Source organism: Macaca thibetana, chromosome 16 (genome assembly GCF_024542745.1).
Source record: "Macaca thibetana thibetana isolate TM-01 chromosome 16, ASM2454274v1, whole genome shotgun sequence".
NCBI lineage: Eukaryota > Metazoa > Chordata > Mammalia > Primates > Cercopithecidae > Macaca > Macaca thibetana.
In genome coordinates, this window is record NC_065593.1 from 24982808 (window position 1) to 25001209 (window position 18402).

Below are 18402 nucleotides of genomic sequence, written 5' to 3' on the forward strand. Positions count from 1 at the left end.
CTTGCTGCCTGTCTCCATGCCTCAACACCTATCACTGTGTGGGCGCACAGCAGCCTCCATCAATGTACACACTGGCAATGAAGGGCTTGGAAAATGCCTCTGAGTCTTACCAGACTTCATGCCATAAAACCAGGGCCCCAGGGGCATATCCACCAATGGAGTACCATGCAGCAGGTAAAAAGAGTAAGGCAGTTTTCTATGGGCTGATCTGGGGAAGTTCTCAAGATTTATTATAAATGGAGGGAAAAAATGTACAGAACAGGTGTTACTCCAATTTGTTGAGGGCGAGGCATGGGGGCTGATATGTGTATTGAAATCTGTAAGTGCACAGAAGAGACTGGGAACAGTAGGTGCCTTGGAAGAAGAGGATATTAGGGTGGAAGGAAACCCCCTTTGTCAACGTCTACCCTGCTATACTATTTACATATTTGCCATGTACAGGTGATATTTTTATGAAACTTTTTCAGAAAAGCATTTTTTAAATTATAAAAGGCAAAGAAAGAAAGGGGTAAGGGTGGAAGGGAGGGAAAAGAAAGAAAAGGAGAAGAAGTGGAAAAAAGATGTTCTAAGGGGCCTCAGGCGTCTCACAAAGGAGGGAGGAGCCCTAGGGAGTTCAAAGGAGCTCAGCTCCATGTTACAGCAGACGCACTACCCCACTAATGTTGCCACATTACACATCACCAGTGCTGTTCACTTAAGGAGTACATTTTTTTTCCTATTTATTAGCAAAGATGCTGGCAGCCAAGAGGTGAAGTCCAAGGCTTTGCTCAAGACTTGATCAAAGAGTTAGACCCACTCAGAACTCAAGCCCTCTGCTCCCAGCTCCTGAAGCCAATCCTCTCTCCTGTATCCCATTTCCATTTTTCTTTCTCCTGCTCAAGTTTATAAGACACTCACCCTCTCTTTGGCTCTTCTTCCTCTCAGCAAACTTCAGGGTAACTTGTGTCTCTCCGTCTAGGAAGGGCTTCCCTTACTTTCTTCTTGGTGAGCTGATCACCCTCACCCTTGATGTCTGTGTTCACTGTGGGTTGAAGTTACTTTAAAACCAGTCAGCACGTTTCCTTCTCCAACGTCAAGCCCTTTCACAATTATTACGGAGTTTACTGGAAGGCCTCTCTCATATAAAGTCACCTTCTTTTTCAACTGGTTCACGCATAAACATGTTATTTTCCCTAGTAAATGACTAATTTGGTTGGAGAGAAGCGAATCGTTTCAGCTCCTAGAGGGGCTCCCACAACACTGGACACATTGAAGAAGCTCCATGAGAACTGTTTTTAATAAAAGCTGCCATTTATTGAGCCTCTGCTGGGTACATTATATGAATTATCTTCTGTCTCTTTTCTACCATATGGGAAATATGCAATATAAACTGGTATTATTTTTGGATAACTATATATGTTATCAAAAACTAAATTACGGTTTTCCTCCTTTTCAGGCTGAGTTCTCATGTTTAATAATTTTTTTTTGAGATGGAGTCTCACTCTGTCATTCAGGCTGGAGTGCGGTGGTGTGATCTCAGCTCACTGAAACCTCTGCCTCCTGGGTTCAAGCGATTCTCCTGCCTCAGCCTCCCAAGTAGCTGGGACTACAGGTGTGCAACACCACGCCCAGCTAATTTTTGTATTTTTAGTAGAGACAGGGTTTCACCATGTTGGCCAGATGATCTCAATCTCTTGACCTTGTGATCCGCCCATCTCGGCCTCACGAAGTGAATAAATTTTAATACTGTTTTTCAACAAAGGAAGTACGGAAATGGAGGCTCAGAGAGGTTAAGTAGCTTCTCCACATTTATACAGGCTTGCCAGGTATAAGCACTTATATGGTTGCCAAGTGGCAAGGCCAGCATATCTGAGTCCAAAGGCCCTGGTCTTCCCATTGTGTTGGGCTGATTTGAAGGTTCAAGCAGTGAGGAAGCCAGGTAAGCCTCTGTTGTTCTCTCCCTACCTATTCTCCCCGCTGCCACGCACCTGCATGAAATGAAATTGAGACCTTAATGTGAAATGTTGGAATACAAAGATCTCCGGGGGCTTTGTTCTCGTTCTAGTTGTCCCTACTGAGCAAGTTACAGTGAAGCTGACTTCAGGTCTATGTAAAAACTGTTCATTAATTATAGCTGTCAGAATGGAGGGTGGGCTCAGTGTCAGCCTACCCTATATTTCTTATGAGCCAGGCACTGAGAATACAGTCACTAGTAGGACAAGGTTCCCGCCCCTGGGAGCTGACAGGGAGTAACTGACTTTGGGGAAAACAGACAATACACATATAAATACATCGGTACCTCCAGAAAGTGGTAAGTGCTGTGAATAAAATAGACCCTGTAACAGCATGGAGGTGGCAGAGGCAGGGGGAGGAGGAAGTTGGCTCCCTAAAGTGGTCAGAGATGGCCTTGACACTGAAGGCGTGACCCGAATGAGAAGCCAGCCATGCAAAGACCTGAGGGAAGAGCTTTAGGTAGAAGGAACAGCAAGGAGGAACAGCAAGGAGTTGGAGATGAGCATGGTGTGTCGGAGGGACAAAGTGCGGGACAGGGTGGGAGGTGGTCAGTGGTTGGCCGAAGCAGAGTGTACAAGAAGGGGAGTAAGTCGAGTGTGGACAGGTGGGCAGGGGCCACAGTGAGAGGCTGTGTGTACCTGTCATTCAATGTGTGCAAGTAGAACTTAAAAGACTTACTCGTTTTGGAGAAGTTGTCCTAAATATGACCATGCTCATCTGGAATTACTTTAAAAAGTGGAATCTAATTTAACAAATGACTAACCAGAGCCACAGCGGACAGCGGTGCCCACACGCACACTGGAGGAACGGGACTTCAAGTACGAGTGCCCTGGTGCTGCCAACAGCAAATTAGAATTAAGTTGCTCTTTACGGACAAGCCAAGGCAAGCAGATGGGGCCACACCACATCCTGAAGGCATGTCTCATTATCATGTCTTGGCTTCTTGGACATGTAGGGTCACCATTACTCAGGCCGGGACTTCCCAGAGGCCACAGTCATGAAGCTCTCCTCTGGTGACACTTAAGATTCGGAGTTAAAGCAAAAGACAACTCCATGCCTTCCCATTTCCTCATTCGTCGCCCAAATATTAGCAGTTTCTTCCAACTGAGACCTCTAGCTACAACTTCAGCCCATTTCCCTGATCGTTTAGCAGAGAAGATAAACCCACCATGCTTCAATTCTCCTCTCTGGATCCTAATTTCATTTACAAAATGGATTTTATTAAGTATTTGGTAATGAAGATTATCTTTTTTACATATTGCTGCATTTGGTTTAGGACTTTGCATCTATGTTTATGGGTGAGGTTTACATGTATTTTTTCCACTATCCTTATCAGGGTTATACCACCCTCATAAAATCATTCTTTAGGCCATAAAGTCATTTTTTACATCTTGCCTATTGAGCTAATCAAGTTGCTCCTGAGAAGACTTCCAACTTCCTGGCTACTAGAGTTCTAGGAGCCAAGGATGGCAAGAAGATTCAGAATGTAAATGCTCATTTAATCCCCTTGGGGATTCACCTGACACCTATACTTTTTCTCTCTCTAATGGGCTGATGAACGGAGGAAGGGCAGTCACCAAGCTGGTGGGTATGGAAGGGGACCCAACAGACATTCAACCCTTTGGTAACCCTCCCTTCACACCCAATTCCAGAAGTCATGCTTTCTGTTGCTACCGTATCTGCGCTTTTCGGGGGACGATGCAGTGTAAACCGATTTGCTCATCACTGGCTTTCTCCACCAGGGCTCAGTGAAATTCAAGTTTTTCAGCTCTGCTAAATCTTCCAAGGTCTGCATCTGCTTTCTGGGTTTAAATATTTCATTGACTCCTCTGCTGGCCTTCCCGAGCTTGTGGATTTGTCTTCTAAACAAATCCCTTTACTGTTGCTTTGAGGGTATCTTCTAGTTTTCTAATATTTTTCTAATATTTGCAGCATCTATAATATCCTTTTAATTCCATGTGTACTTAAAAAATATTTGTCAACTTTTCTTTAAAAGAACCAACTTCTTCTGGCTTTGTTGATGGCATGCTTAATTTCTGTGCATATCTACTTTCTTTAGGTTTATTTTGCTGTTCTAATTTCTTGAAACAGATGTTTAGCTCAATTTTCAGCCTTTATTACATCCTAGCGTAATTTTTATGTTTAGATTTAGAATAATTTACATTATTCTATTATTCAGAACTATAAAATTCTGTAATCTTAATACATTAATGTAACATTAATTTAATGCTGTAAAATTTTTAAATTACTGTTGTAGCTACATCCCTCATTTTTACATATTTTTATTATTGTTCAGGTTAAATTTTCTTCATGATTTCTTCTTGGACCCATCAGTTAATTTCTAAACATACAGAGGTCATCTTGTAATCTTTTAATTTTGGTTTCTAACTTAATTGCACTGTGGTTGGAGTGTGGTCTACGTGGCAACAACCTTTTCAAATTTGTTGAGGTTGACTCTACTGTTCAGCGTGTGGTCAATTTTTGAAAAAGTTCCATATGTGATCAACATGAAAGTGCAGTTGTTAGATGCATTTTTTTTTTTAAACAGGTTCATGCTCGGTCATGGGTTTCCACACATCTGCGCTTTCAGGATGAAGATGTGGTCTTCTACACATGTCCATTTTACCAAACTCGCTAAATGCTTAAATCTCTTACATACTTACCTGAATTTTTTGTTGCTTGGTCTATGTGAAGTATATTAAAATCTCCCACTATGATGTTGGATTTCTTATTTTTCCATATAGCTGTTTTTGTTTTACATATTTTGAGGCAATGTTATTAGGTACGTAACTTAGAATCTTTATGTTTTTCTGAAGAATTGGGTAAGCGTATCATTATGTAGTGGTTCTATCTGTAGTAATGCTTCTTGTCTTAAGGCCTGTTTCCAGGGCTGCGGTGTTCCACAGCTCTAGGGAGGACAGTCACATTACAGTTATGCAAATAGCATACCCTGGAATTAGACCGTCTGTTTCGTTATTCGGAGTGGCCTTAATTTTGTGGGTTATGAATATAACTTCTCAGTTTTATTTTGGTTAGTATCTGCCTGATGTATCTTTTCCATCCTTTCTTATATTCTAGGTTGCCTATGTCTCTCTCTTGTCATCACATATGGCTGGATTTCTTTTAAAAATCCAGTTTGGCTTTTTTTTTTTTTTTTCCCCCTGGAACATTTAGTCCATTTACATATAATTATTGGCACATTTAGATTTCTCTCTAGTATTTTATTTTGGATGCTCTATTTGTCCTGCCTTTTCTTTCTCTACCCTATCTTGTCTTCTTATGGACTGATTGCATTTTTCCATTCTATTTATTCTTGACTGGAAACTGTATCCTCTGCTTATTTTTAGTAGATACTACAGAAGTTTTTGGCACACATGTTTACATACCAAAGTCTGAAGTTAAACAATGTATTTATCTTCTTCCTGCAAGACACAAGGATCTTAGAGTATGTTCATTCCTATTACCTCCCCTCCCTAGTTATCTGCTACCTTCATGGATTTTAGTTTCACCTTTTTTCAAACCCTGTAAGACTCATCTATAGTTGCTTTTTGTGTAGCTGATCCACATAACAATCATGTTCTTTATTCTACATTCCTTGATACATTTCAACCCTTCCATATGATCACTTCCCTTCTGTTGGGGCAAACTCAGTTTTTTTGTGAAAATGTCTTCTATTTCACCCTTGTTCTTGAAAGGGTGGGCCAATCTCAGTAAGATAACTTACTGACCTATTCTAAGGCTGGGCCCAACAGAGCCTCACTCCCCACCCTTGCAGGGACCCTGGATCTGGGCAGAACATTTACATGGTAGAGAACAGTCCTTAAATAGGCACTTGGAAGCCCTTTGCAGATGCTGGTGAGAACCGGCAGTCTGGGAAAGAGCACACATCTTGCAGAGAAGATGAGGAGGGAAAAGCCCTTTTCCTGTTTTTCACTTTCAAGAACATGAGCCAGCCACCTGGCTGCTTTCTTTTGTAGTTAAACAAACACTTCTTAGACAGATCCCATAAATCAGCTTATTTTCATTTAGCAAAGTTTTTATTCAAAAGCTTCTCAGCACCGTCTAGTTATCAGAAAGAATGGATATCACCTTTTCCTGCCCACCCAATCCCCAGTTCCAAAGGCAGAAGTTAAACCATTTGGCTAGAGCTCCCCCTAATGATTGTAACTGAGACCATGATAAGATTTTGGTTGTTCTCACCCAACTGTCTCTAAGCCTCTACTCAAACCTGACTCAAGCAGAGATGTGCACCCCACAGTTCAGAACAGGAAGGAATCATGTCAGACCCGATCAACCTCCCATTTTTGGGCTATTAGAGGCACCAGAAATTACCTTGAAAAAATGGAATTCAGTGACTGCCATCTAAGAAAGACAGTGATACTGTCCAGCAGCATGCAGTTCCGAGAGCTCAATTCTTAGGCCACCTTCCCTCCACTCTACTCTAGGAACAAGGAGCATTAGGTCTGTTTTCTCTCCATACACCTCAATCGCTCATCCTCTCTTGTCTTATTAAAACACAGACACAGAACCAAACTTTTTGACAGTTAAAGACAAACAATTACATCTGATTAAAATGCTAAGAGATCCTGAGCTGTTAGAGATGAGGAGAGTAGAGAGTATGACCTGATCTTTCCCCCTCCTTTTTTTCTTTAAGAGTATTCTGTTTCAGCATAAACCACACTTCCCAAAGAGGTTCCTGGTGGAGACTGGAAATCTGACTGCGTCCTGTGGCAACACATAGTCCCTTGCATAACTTTGGCTTCAGTCCCTGGATCTGTCCTTTGCAGCTACGTCAGGTTCCATGGAAGGAGGAAAGAGCTGGAGGCAGTATCACTCAGCCAAAGCTCCCATGGGGTCCCACGCTGGCAGGACAATGGGTTCCTGCTCTAACACAGCTAGCACCTCTTCAGGGACATGCTTCCTGTCCACCACCACTTCGTAGACATACTCAGAGAACCACTCATCTGTCATGCACAGGTAACCTGGAGAAAAAAAACAGAAGACTTATGAGTACAGACGGCAAGGGGCAAAGAGCAGAAACCATTTTTGTAGGATAAACCTTTTACAAAACTGATATTCATACATATTTTTCAGCTTTCCCATCTGTAAATTTCATTTAATTTAAAACCTTATTAGCAATTCTGTGAAGCAGACAGGACAGGCATGGCTCTATTTTTAGAAAAATTAGAAAACTGGGTCTTAGAGTAACTAGGTGATGTGCCCAGGTCACATGGTGAGGTTTGGAGCTGAGCCTTGGACCCAAGGCTAACACCAGATCCTGTGCTGCTGCTCTCTTCCTCAGCTGCCTTGGTGATGGTGAATGACTACCTGTATACTAGTAGGGAGGCAGAAAAACTTCTCATTCATACAGCCACATCTAGGGCATAAATTTCTAGGGTCAGAAGGGCAAGCACCCCATTTCCCTTCTTACCCTACCAGTGTCAATGGCTGTTCTCCCCCATTCCTTTCTATCACACACTCCTACAACAATCAGGTAGGCTGCTGTGAGCATTTTGATAGGGTCATGTCATCATTCCTAGATACGCACTTATTTGCAGATGATACTGTGGGAGTGAAATGATCAAGCAGTCCTTGTTTTTCCTAGGAGGAAATCTATGATGAGGATCAGGCAGAACTAGAAGAATGAGACATCTGCTTAACCTGTTCTCCTTAGGAAGGCCTCTCCAGTGGGTTAGGACTATACAGAGGTGTCCTGGCACTAATGCCCCATTTAAGGTTGAGAGCTCAGCTGAGAGAAAAAGTGTGGTGTCATCGGGTACCCATCCTAGTAATCGTCGTCTTCCATAAGGAGGATTAACCTGCATCTCAGGCTCCACTAGGCCAACACAAATTCCCCTTCAGAAACCAGATCCTCATCTCTCACCTTACACAAAAATCAACTCAGGATGGTCAAAGGCTGAAATCTAAAACCTGAAACCAATACAAGTTCTAGAAGATAACACTGGAAAAACTCTTCTAGACATTGGCTTAGGCAAGGAATTCACGACTAAGACCCCAAAAGCAAATGCAACAAAAACATAAATAAATGGGACCTAATTAAACTAAAAGCCTTCTGCACAGCAAGAGAAATAGCAGTGTAAACAGACAACCCACAAAGTGGTAGAAAATCTTCACAAACCATGAATTCGACAAAGGACTAACACCCAGAGTCTACAAGGAACTCAAACAAATTGGCAAGAAAAAAAAAAAATCTCACCAAAAAATGGGCAAAGGACATGAATAGACAATCTGGAAAAGAAGATACACAAACAGCCAACAAACACATGAAAAAATGCTCAATATCACTAATTATCAGAGAAATGCAAATTAAAACCACAATGTGATACCACCTTACTCCTGCAAGAATGGCCATAATTAAAAAGTAAAAAGATTATAGATGTTGGCGTGGATGTGGTGAAAAGGGAACACTTTTACACTGCTGGTGGGAATATAAACCAGTACAAACACTAAGGAAAACAGTATGGAGATTTCTTAAAGAACTAATGATCTACCATTCGATCCAGCAATCCCTCTACTGGGTATCTACCCAAAGGAAAAGAGGTCATTAAATGAAAAAGACACATGCACACACGCATGCTTATAGCAGCACCATTCACAATTGCAAAAACATGGACCCAACCTAAGTGCCCATCAACCAACGAGTGGATAAAGAAAATGTGACATTTACATATTGTGGAATATTACACTCAGCCATAAAAAGGAAAAAAAATAATGTATTTTGTAGCAACTTGGATGGAGCTGGAGACCATGATTCTAAATGAAGTAACTCAAGAATGGAAAACTAAATATCATATGTTCTCACTTATATAAGTTGGAGCGAAGCCATGAGGATGCAAAGGCATAAGAATGACATAATGGACTTTGGGCACTCAGGATGGAAGAGTGGGAGGGGTGGAGGGATAAAACAAAGACAACATACCAGTGTACACTGCTCAGGTGCCGGGTGCACCAAAGTCCCGGAAATCACCACTAAATAACTTATCCATGTAACCAAAACCCACCTGTTCCCCCAAAACGATTGAAAGTTAAAAAAACAAAAACAAACAAATCTGTTCTTTCAGGAACAGATCTCCAAAAAAACTTAAATTGGAAAAAAATGCTTTACCCAAGCCATTGCTAATAAGAAGAGCAAAATTAACGTGAGAGACTGAAGTCCATATATTTAACAAGAATGGGCTGCTGGGCCACAGACAGAACACAGAGCAAACGATGTGTACTGAATCAAGAGCAATGCAGGCACACACATCCAAGGGCTACCCGGACTAGCAATGGCCATCAGCACCACGACTGTCATCTGACTGTATCTGATACTTGTTTTACAGTAAACACCGGAGCCATTTTTCTCTGAAAGTTTGTATCAACCTAGACCTGTGCTATACCATTTCCCACTACACAGGACCCAGGGAAAGGAGAAGTAGGTGTTTCTACCAAGAGGGTCCCCTAGTGCAGCAGTTCTCAAGCCTCTTGGCCTCAAGCCCTGCCCTTTACATTCCTAAAATTATTAAGGACCTAAAACATTCTTTATGTGGACTAATATCTATCATAACTTACTATACCAGAAACTAAAACAGAAAGCTAAAAATATTAATTCATTTAAAAATAAGTATGAAAAATGAATATAAACAATATATTTTAAGGAAAAAATAATTATATTCTGTAAAAAAATATTTTTAGTTAGAAAAGTGGCACTGTTTTACATTTTAATATCTGGATTTGTAGAAGACAGCTGAATTCCAGTATCTGCATCTGTGTTTAATCTGTTGCAGTATGTTGTTCTGGTTGAAGCAGATGAAGGAAATCCAGCCTCACAAAGATACGTTGCTCAAGGGCAGACCCTGCACACCCCCTGAAAGGGCCCTAGGGAGAACTGTTGCTCTTGAGGCAAGACTGGTTTAAATAATTAAAAGGCAACTATAGTGGTAAGTCTAATTTCGTATGCTAAATGGTGTGACAAAGGGCACTATTTAACCTGAAAACACAATTGATTTGTGAAGTCATCTATGCCCAATCCTGTTTTTCACCTCTGACAGAAGTCAGAGACAGATCATCCTGATGTGGCATAGCATACGTTTACCCTCAAAAACACTGGAGGCCAGAGCAGTGGCTCACACCTATAATCTCAGCACTTTAGGAGGCCGAGGCAGGTGGACTGCTTGAGCCCAGTTGTTCAAGACCAGCCTGGGCAACATGGCGAAACCCCATCCCTACAAAAAATATAAAAAAAAATAAAAATAAAAATAAAAATAAATAAAAAAAATTCGCCAGTGTGGTGGCCTGAGCCTGTGGTTTCAGTGAGCCAAGTTCACACCACTGCACTCCAGCCTTAACAGAGTGAGATCCTGTCTTGGGGGTGGGAATGGTGGGGGTTGGGAGTGCCCTGTAAAAGTGTTCAAGTGCTCCGACCAAGGCAGATAAAGGAATGCATCCTTGTCTCTTGATAAGCTGGCCTCCTGGACCCAGGGCCCCTACTTTCAATAGATGAGAGACGGAAGGAGGGTACAGGCCCATTCTGCAGCCTGTGCTACTTCTGGCTTGTCTTGATTATATATTCCAAACTTTCTGGCTTTGTTGGTGTCAGGACCTGGCCCTTAATTAACATCACTCACACCAGTGCCACCAGGTTCTGGCAACGAAAGTTCTGTCCGCTCAAAGGTCAACTAGTGCATATATTTAAAACTAAAACACTGCATCCTAAGTGAGTGCTTCCTGAAAACTCAGCATCTGCCTTCCCAAAAAGGAGCTTTCAGCAAGCAGGAGAGCAGGCTAGGGAACACCGCACTGTTTGAGACATTAGTCATCCCTTCCCTCACCACAATGCAGGCTGAATAAACACCTGCAGTAGCCCTGGGCAGTTAGGCAGGTGAAGGATAGAAGCAGATTCATGTAATAAAATTCTGTGTCCTTTCAACAATACTATCACCATACAATCAAATGAATCTTCAAAGAATGCTCCCAGAACATGGACAATAAGTACATCTACACTATCTTGTTCCAAAAGCATATCAGATTAAGTCCTCACAAATTAAAATTCCTATCAATTGTAATCCACCCTTTCAACGTCCCTGCCAAGAGGACCCACCTTGATTAGTCTCTCTCTTCAGGATATGAGTTCTTTGGGGACCCACAAAATCCTCACAGTCTAGGTAGCTGCCAAGTAATTGCGCCCTATGTAGATAATGAACTTGCGGCTGCCGTAACTGTTGACACTGTGTGTCTTGGAGTTTGACTGAGAAGATTAGGATCAGCATGTCTGAAATCTGTGTAGGAAGCAGCAAAGCACTGGCTCAGGCAGGATTCGGGTGGCACTTTTCATTTGTGGGAAGGTACGGTTCCTAACCCTTAGGCCCACTGGCCATGAGACACAAGCATTCCAAGGGAAAAAGAAAAGAAAACAAAATAAAAACCTGCTCCAGGGATCCCAACGTTACACTGAGGGAAACAAATAGATAAACAGATAAAGAAAGTCAGCTTTAGGAACTAAGGTGAAATTAAATTTTGTTTAAACTTTAATGTCTTGTTTACATGCAATGAGAAAGAAAGAAAAGTGAACAGTCCTCAAAACAAAACACCTCAAACCAACCAACCAACCAACCAACCAAAAAACACTGGCAATGTTTCTGTGTTTTGTAACAGAAAGGGCAGGGTCGGTCTGTAAAGGGAAAAACAGTGTCTGTGAATATAGCTGTAGACAGGTTAGGTGAAATTCATTCAGAAACAGAAGAGTTTCACATAGGCTAGTTTAAGAGAAAAAAGATGCTTTACCTAAGAAAACTTTTTTTTTTTTCTCTGAAATTCCACCAGAGATGTAAGATTTAAGCCTTTCAGACTAAAGAATACAAAGAATATAAAATATTTATATTTTAACATATTAGAAATATTTTATATTCTTTGTCTTGTTCTATGAGGTATTTCACCTCACTAACAAACTATATGTGGCTGTTATTTTTTGCCATTTTTAAAAAAGTTGTGACAAAATGAAGGTATCTGTTCTGCTCTAACGGTCTGTCTGGCAGCATGAAACTAAGCAGCTGGACCACCAACCCTTCATTCAGTCACTGCCAATCTTTCACCTGGCGGTCGGAACTCCAGGTTGAAAAAAGGCTCCCAGAAAGGAAAGCGGAAGTCTCACTGGCACTTGTCTTCTATTTCAAGCTTCCTCATCACCAGGGAGAAACCACCTCACAGAACAGGAATCACTTGATAATGAAGTTGTAAAGACTGTGTAGCAACATGAAAAAATGTTTAGGTAATAAAAATAAAGTGGCATATCCTGTATAATTACAACTACGTTACAAATATAGATGTACATGAGAAAAAAAAACCATGAACAGCAATAAAACTTGAGAATTTTATGCCATGGGATAGGAGATTTTCTCTCCAAAATTTCTGAAATGTTACACTGCTTTTTAACTCCTTAAAAATTACCCAAAGACTCATCATAAAAAATTCTGGAAACATGAAAGGAGGAGAAAGAGAAGACAAATAATTTTTAAACTGCCTACAATCCCACCACCTTGGGACACATGTTCAAGCTCTGTCAAATTTTACATGGATCCTTGATAAAGTTTCTATATGTACTAGAAGCTATAAATTTCATAAAAATGAGACATCTTACATGGTGGCCTTGTATTACAAAGTAATACACATACTGTTTTCCAATTAATCTCTTTCCTTATTGATAATGAAATACATCTATCTACATCATAATTTTTAAGTACTGAATCTACATGATTAAATCAAAACACATTTAATCAGTCCCCTATTGTTGGAATCCGGACTGTTTTTTCATGCTTAGAAACAATACTGTTATAAACATTTCTGTAGGTAAATCTTTGTGCACACCCTTAATCATCTACATTCATGCACTGCGTAGTGACATTTTGGTCAGCAATGAACTACATATATGATAGTGGTTCTATAAGATTATAATAAGGTATTTTTGCTGTACCTTTTCTATGTTTAGATACACAAATAACACTTAGCACTATGTTACAACTACCTAGAGTATTCAGTATAGTAACATGCTGTACAGGTTTGTAGCTTAGGGGCAATGGGCTACACCATCAAGGTTTGTCTAAGTACAATCCATGATGTCCACACAATGACAAAATCACCTAATGATGCATTTCTCAGAAAAGATCCCTGTCTTAAGCAATGCTTCACTGTATTAAATTTCCTTATATCCTAATCAATATCTGGTATACATAATTACTAACTTTCTTCTTGGATCCAATTTGAGTCTTTTCTCCTTTTATGTGTTTGCTTGCTATTGACAGTTTTATTTTCTAAAGCGTCTGAGAACTCTGTTCATTTTTTTTTTTTTTTTTAAGAGACAAGGTCTGGCTAGGCATGGTGGCTCACGCCTGTAATCCCAGCACTTTGGGAGGCCTAGGCGGGCAGATCACGAGGTCAGAAGTTCAAGACCAGCCTGGCCAGCAGGGTAAAACCCATTTCTACTAAAAATACATAAAATTAGCTGGGCATGGTGGCACGTGCCTGTAGTCCCAGTCACTTGGGAGGCTGAGGCAGGAGAATTGCTTAAATCAGGCAGGTGGAGGCTGCAGTGAGCCAAGATCGTGCCACTGGACTCCAGCCTGGGTGACAGAGTGAGACTCTGTCTCAAAAAAAAAAAAAAAAAAGAGAGAAACAAGGTCTCACTGTGTTACCCAGGCTGAGTGACACAATCATAGCTCACTGCAGCCTCAAACTCCTGCGGACATGCAATCCTCCCACCTTAGCCTCCCAAGTAGCTGGGACTATGAACATGCGCCTCCTCACCCAGTTTTCTTAATTTTCGTAGAGATGGGATCTTGCGATGTTGCCCAGGCTGGTCTTGAGCTCCTGGGCTCAAGCAATCCTTCTGTTTTGGCCTCCCAAACCTCTGGAGTTACAGGTGTGAGCCACTATACCTAGCCCTCTGCATATTTTAAATTGGAGCTTTCTTCTTTTTCATAGTGATCAGTTATAGTACACTCTATATTTATATTGGTTGCAAACATTTTTTTCCTATTATGTAATTTGCCTTCTAATTTAGTTTATATTTTCTAGCCTACTAACATTTGTTGTTGTTGTTGTTTCGAGACAGAGTTTTGCTCTGTAGCCCAGGCTGGAGTGCAGTGGCGTGATCTCAGCTCACTGCAACCTCTGCCTCCCAGGTTCAGGTGATTCTCCTGCCTCAGCCTCCTGAGTAGCTGGGAATACAGGTGTCCACCACCACGCCCGGCTAATTTTTCGTATTTTTAGTAGAGATGGGGTTTCGCCACTTTGGCCAGGCTGGTCTCAAACTCCTGACCGCAGGTGATCCACCTGCCTCGGCCTCCCAAAGTGCTGGGATTACAGGTGTTAAGCCTTTGTGCCCGGCCCATTTTTGTTTTTATTAAGTCAAATTTATTAATCTTTTTCTTTTTGGTTTCTAACTGGTGTTATGCTTACAAACATTTTTCTGCTATTATAATGAAAAACATACAAGAAAAAAGAAGGATAATCGATAAGAAAACATCAGAAACAAGACTCTCAAAGAAAAACTCCATTACTCACTAAGGCCTTGGCATAGTCCCCAACTATGAATCCAGACAATTTCAACAGATAATTAAGTAGTGATAATTTGTCAACCACTTCTGTTAGGTATCCACTGGGTGAAGCATGACCTAATACTTCCTTGAATTTGTACAGGTTATGTTGCAAATGTGCAAAATGACACACTGCCTATGGAATGGTGTCCAGAGGTGTTAGATCTGTCCTTTTCAGTATCTAGAAAAATTACAAATGCATTTACCCTCTTCATTAAGCAATGTCATTTCTGGGACTTCATGCTACAGATACACAATACTTACATGCATACAATATGAATTTATGTGCAACAAAGTTAATATTTATTTGGCACTTACCATGTACCAGGCACTATTCTAAGCACTGTACATATATATAATAACCCACTGCAATATTGTTTGTAATAGCAAAAGACTGCAACAACTCAAGTCCCATTAGTAAGGGAAATGGTTACATAAACTGTGCTAGATCCAGACAATGGAAGATAATGAAGCTGTACTGATATACTGATAAGGAAATGTCCCCAAGATACGCTGTGAGAACAAGATGCAGAGCAGGCGACCTAGTGTGCTACCACTAGTGTAAGAAAAGGAGGCAATAATATACTTAAATATGTGTAATGTTAGTACTAAAAAAACAAGGAAAGACATACCAGAAATAGAAATAATAACCTAAGAGAGAGGTAGGGGAATGAAGAGTGACGGAGATGGAAACAAAATTCTTTCATATATCTTTTTATATTTTGATTTTGGAATGATGTAATTTCATTATCTACTAAAAGAATTACACTTTAGAAAACAAAACAAAAAAACAAAAAAATGCACACATATATACCCCCAAAACTCTGTGAGGACTTTACACTTCACAATGCAATTTCACATCCCTATCCTGGTTTTCATTTTAATCCTCACAACAATACTGTCAGACAGGAGGGCAGTAAGTAAAGCCGACATCAAACCCAGGTCTTAAATTCAAATTCCGTCTTTCTCATTGGGCTCAGCTTCCTCCAGTTGAGCACTCTGTGGGCAAAGAGACTTGGGAGGTAGTTATGGCTTCAGCAACAGACAGCACTTAGTCTAGCTCAGGTACCTAACTTTGAAACCAACTCCATCTGCTCACAAATCCCATATCAACAAACAGGAACCCAGTTTTTGTTGGGTCCATTTATAATGTATTTTGTATCTTCTATTTATTTATTTTTTAGCGATGGAGTCTCACTATCTTGCCCAGGCCGGACTTGAACTCCTGGGCTCAAACAATCCTCCTGCCTCAGCATCCTGGGTAGCTAAGACTATAGGTGCATACTACCATGTTTGGCTAGCTATTTTGTCTGTTTAAATCAAAGAGACAAGAGACACCATGTGTTCTAAGTGCATGTATTTAGAAAGATAGATAACAGGATGGGTTGGATGTTTTTTTTTTAAAAAAAAAAAAAAAAAAAAAAGGCCAGAGGAAGGGAACCAAAACCACCACTTATAAGTATGACTGCCATTTGAAACAGTGATGAGAGAAGAGGCTTCTTCCTCCAGAGGAAACATAAAATTCTGGCTATGTGGTGAGGACACATTTACATTCATAAACCATTTGCTGATAAAAGAAGAGATACTCTTATAGCCGGATATTACTTGTGGCCTCTTTCAGAAACAAAGGTTAGAAAGTACCATTTCCCCAGTAAATATACCAGGAAAAATGCAGGGTGGAAAATGCGGTAGAGAAAAGGAGTTGTTTTGGTTTGTGGTTTGTATTTTTTAAACCCATCCACCACAAAGTTCAGTCAGCAGAAGTGTCCACAGCCTGAGAAGTGCCCTCTGCTAAGGAGCCCAGAAGCAGCCTGTTCACCTCCCGGCTGACTTCTTTCTCTAGACCAATGAGCACGAGCCAGGCAGCCCTGAGGGCACACACAGCTCTCCAGGATCTCTGAGGGCGAACCCAGAGAGGAAAGCACAAATTTAGATGCCATCCAAGGGTCTTGTTTTCCCACTGAAACTCAGTGACTTTTCTCTCACCCCAAACTATTGCTACTCCTATTTGTTTCAGACAAAGTCTGCTTGTTGGTCATTCCTCAAAAGCTCTATGAATGGCAAGTCACATTATTTCTTAGCTTCACTCCTCTGACCTGTTTAACGCATGCTCCAAATGCCAAGAGCTGCACTTCTCAGCCACCATTTCTCTGGCTGGCCTCCCTCTCCCTTTTCAGAAAAAAAGCCACACCCCTAAAATCCTCCCTAAAGAGGGTCACCCTTGAAGAATCCCTACGGAGGCCTCACAGTTCCAGTCACTGACCACTTCCCTTGCAGTTTATCCCGTGTGTGACTCTGCACTTATTCTTGTGTTTATGTTTTACAGATTTTTTCTTACAGTAGGTTACAAACACCATATGGGGCCAAGACTTACAGTCTTAATTGTCCCAGCTTCAATTCCTTGCAACTCCACTGTACGTAGCCTTTGAGGGAACGAAGTACTGACATGCTGCCAATGGAGCATAATAGGATAGCTGGGCTTGCACCCTGACCCCTCCTAAAGTTTCAAAAAACTACCTTAAGTCCAACCCAACAGCTTTTCTTCTTGACCCATTTTCTGTCTGCTCTGCTGTTCCACTATGTACCACCATGTTCTTCCTGACGCCCTCTAGTCCTGGGCTTCCAAGGTGCTCTCTCCAACCCCTCACCCTTTTCAATCACCTCAGCTTCTATGTCTTCCTATTGTCTCCCCACTGAGGGAAGGTACTCCCTAGTTCTTCTTCTGTCAACTGCCTTCTTGGAAAAAAATTCATCCCTTCTCTGCTTTTCTCGGTCTATTTATCCTATATCTTACAGTCTGAGGAGCACACCATGAATGCCACTTCTGTCACATCACAGCCCTCTTCAAATTCCCTTCCTGTGTCACAGGTGAGTAAGTATAAATTCCTCTGAGGGTCAGAGACATTCACTCCACCATGGCCTATGCACGGTTCCTTGCATCCCATCAATAAATGTGAGTTGATGCTACTGCTAATGGTTTTTCCTCAGCACTAGGTTTATTCACTTTCACTGCTTTCTCTCACGACACTAAGCCCACACTATGGGTCATCCACCCAGTACACTGGTGATGTAGCATAATGATCACACTAGGGCACTGAATTTAGAGATCTGAAACTGGAACCATGGGGCAAGTTAGATGCCCTCCTCTTGAAGGGAAAGGTTAGGGAGCTTCATGTTCTTGTTCTCTTGCCCTCATTAGTCTACAGAAAACATTAACAAGAGTAGCAATGGGAGCTCTAATATTTCTAAGCACTTCTTATGCGCCTGGCATGGTTCTCACAACAACCCTATGAGATAGGTCCAATTATTATCCCTATTTCACAGATGAGAAAGCTGAGGCTCAGACAGGTTAAATGTCAATGACCACTGTGACACAGCCAATATAGATAGGTTAGCCAGGATGCATACCCAGGTGGTCTGGCTCCAGATTCTGTGCTTAAACCTCCATCCTTCTTAAGCCAACGCAAACACACCTTGGAGATAATCTGGTGAAAATTATAGATCCTATCTACAGGTAAAAGCACATCTATACACAAAACTCTACTTTAGATATGAGGAGATTTCTCTCTGAAGCAGATGCTTCATTGCAGGTTAAGAGCTCTGTCACACAGTCTATCCTTGCCCACATAATGATAATCCTCTCTTAGTCACATACTTTGATCAGGAAGCACCAGTGAACTGGAGAGTACATGCTTCCTCTATTCCATCTACATACACTATTTCTCAGCCAAAGTCATACAGGCTTTTTGGTTAATAAAGATGTATGATGAAAAGCCCTTCTGAGAAGGCTGGGCACGGTGGCTCACACCTATAATCCCAG

The 18402-nt window shown here is 41.3% G+C and overlaps 1 protein-coding gene across 1 annotated transcript in view; it reads right to left on the minus strand.

The window, feature by feature from the left end:
* Positions 1–6013: 6013 nt before the first annotated feature.
* The window catches only part of BLMH (bleomycin hydrolase), a 45386-nt gene continuing 32997 nt past the window's right edge, over positions 6014–18402 (minus strand). The window contains exon 12 of the mRNA XM_050762314.1: positions 6014–6974. Coding sequence (XP_050618271.1) covers positions 6823–6974 — 152 coding nt within the window. The 3' untranslated portion in view covers positions 6014–6822. The remainder of the gene's footprint in view (positions 6975–18402) is intronic.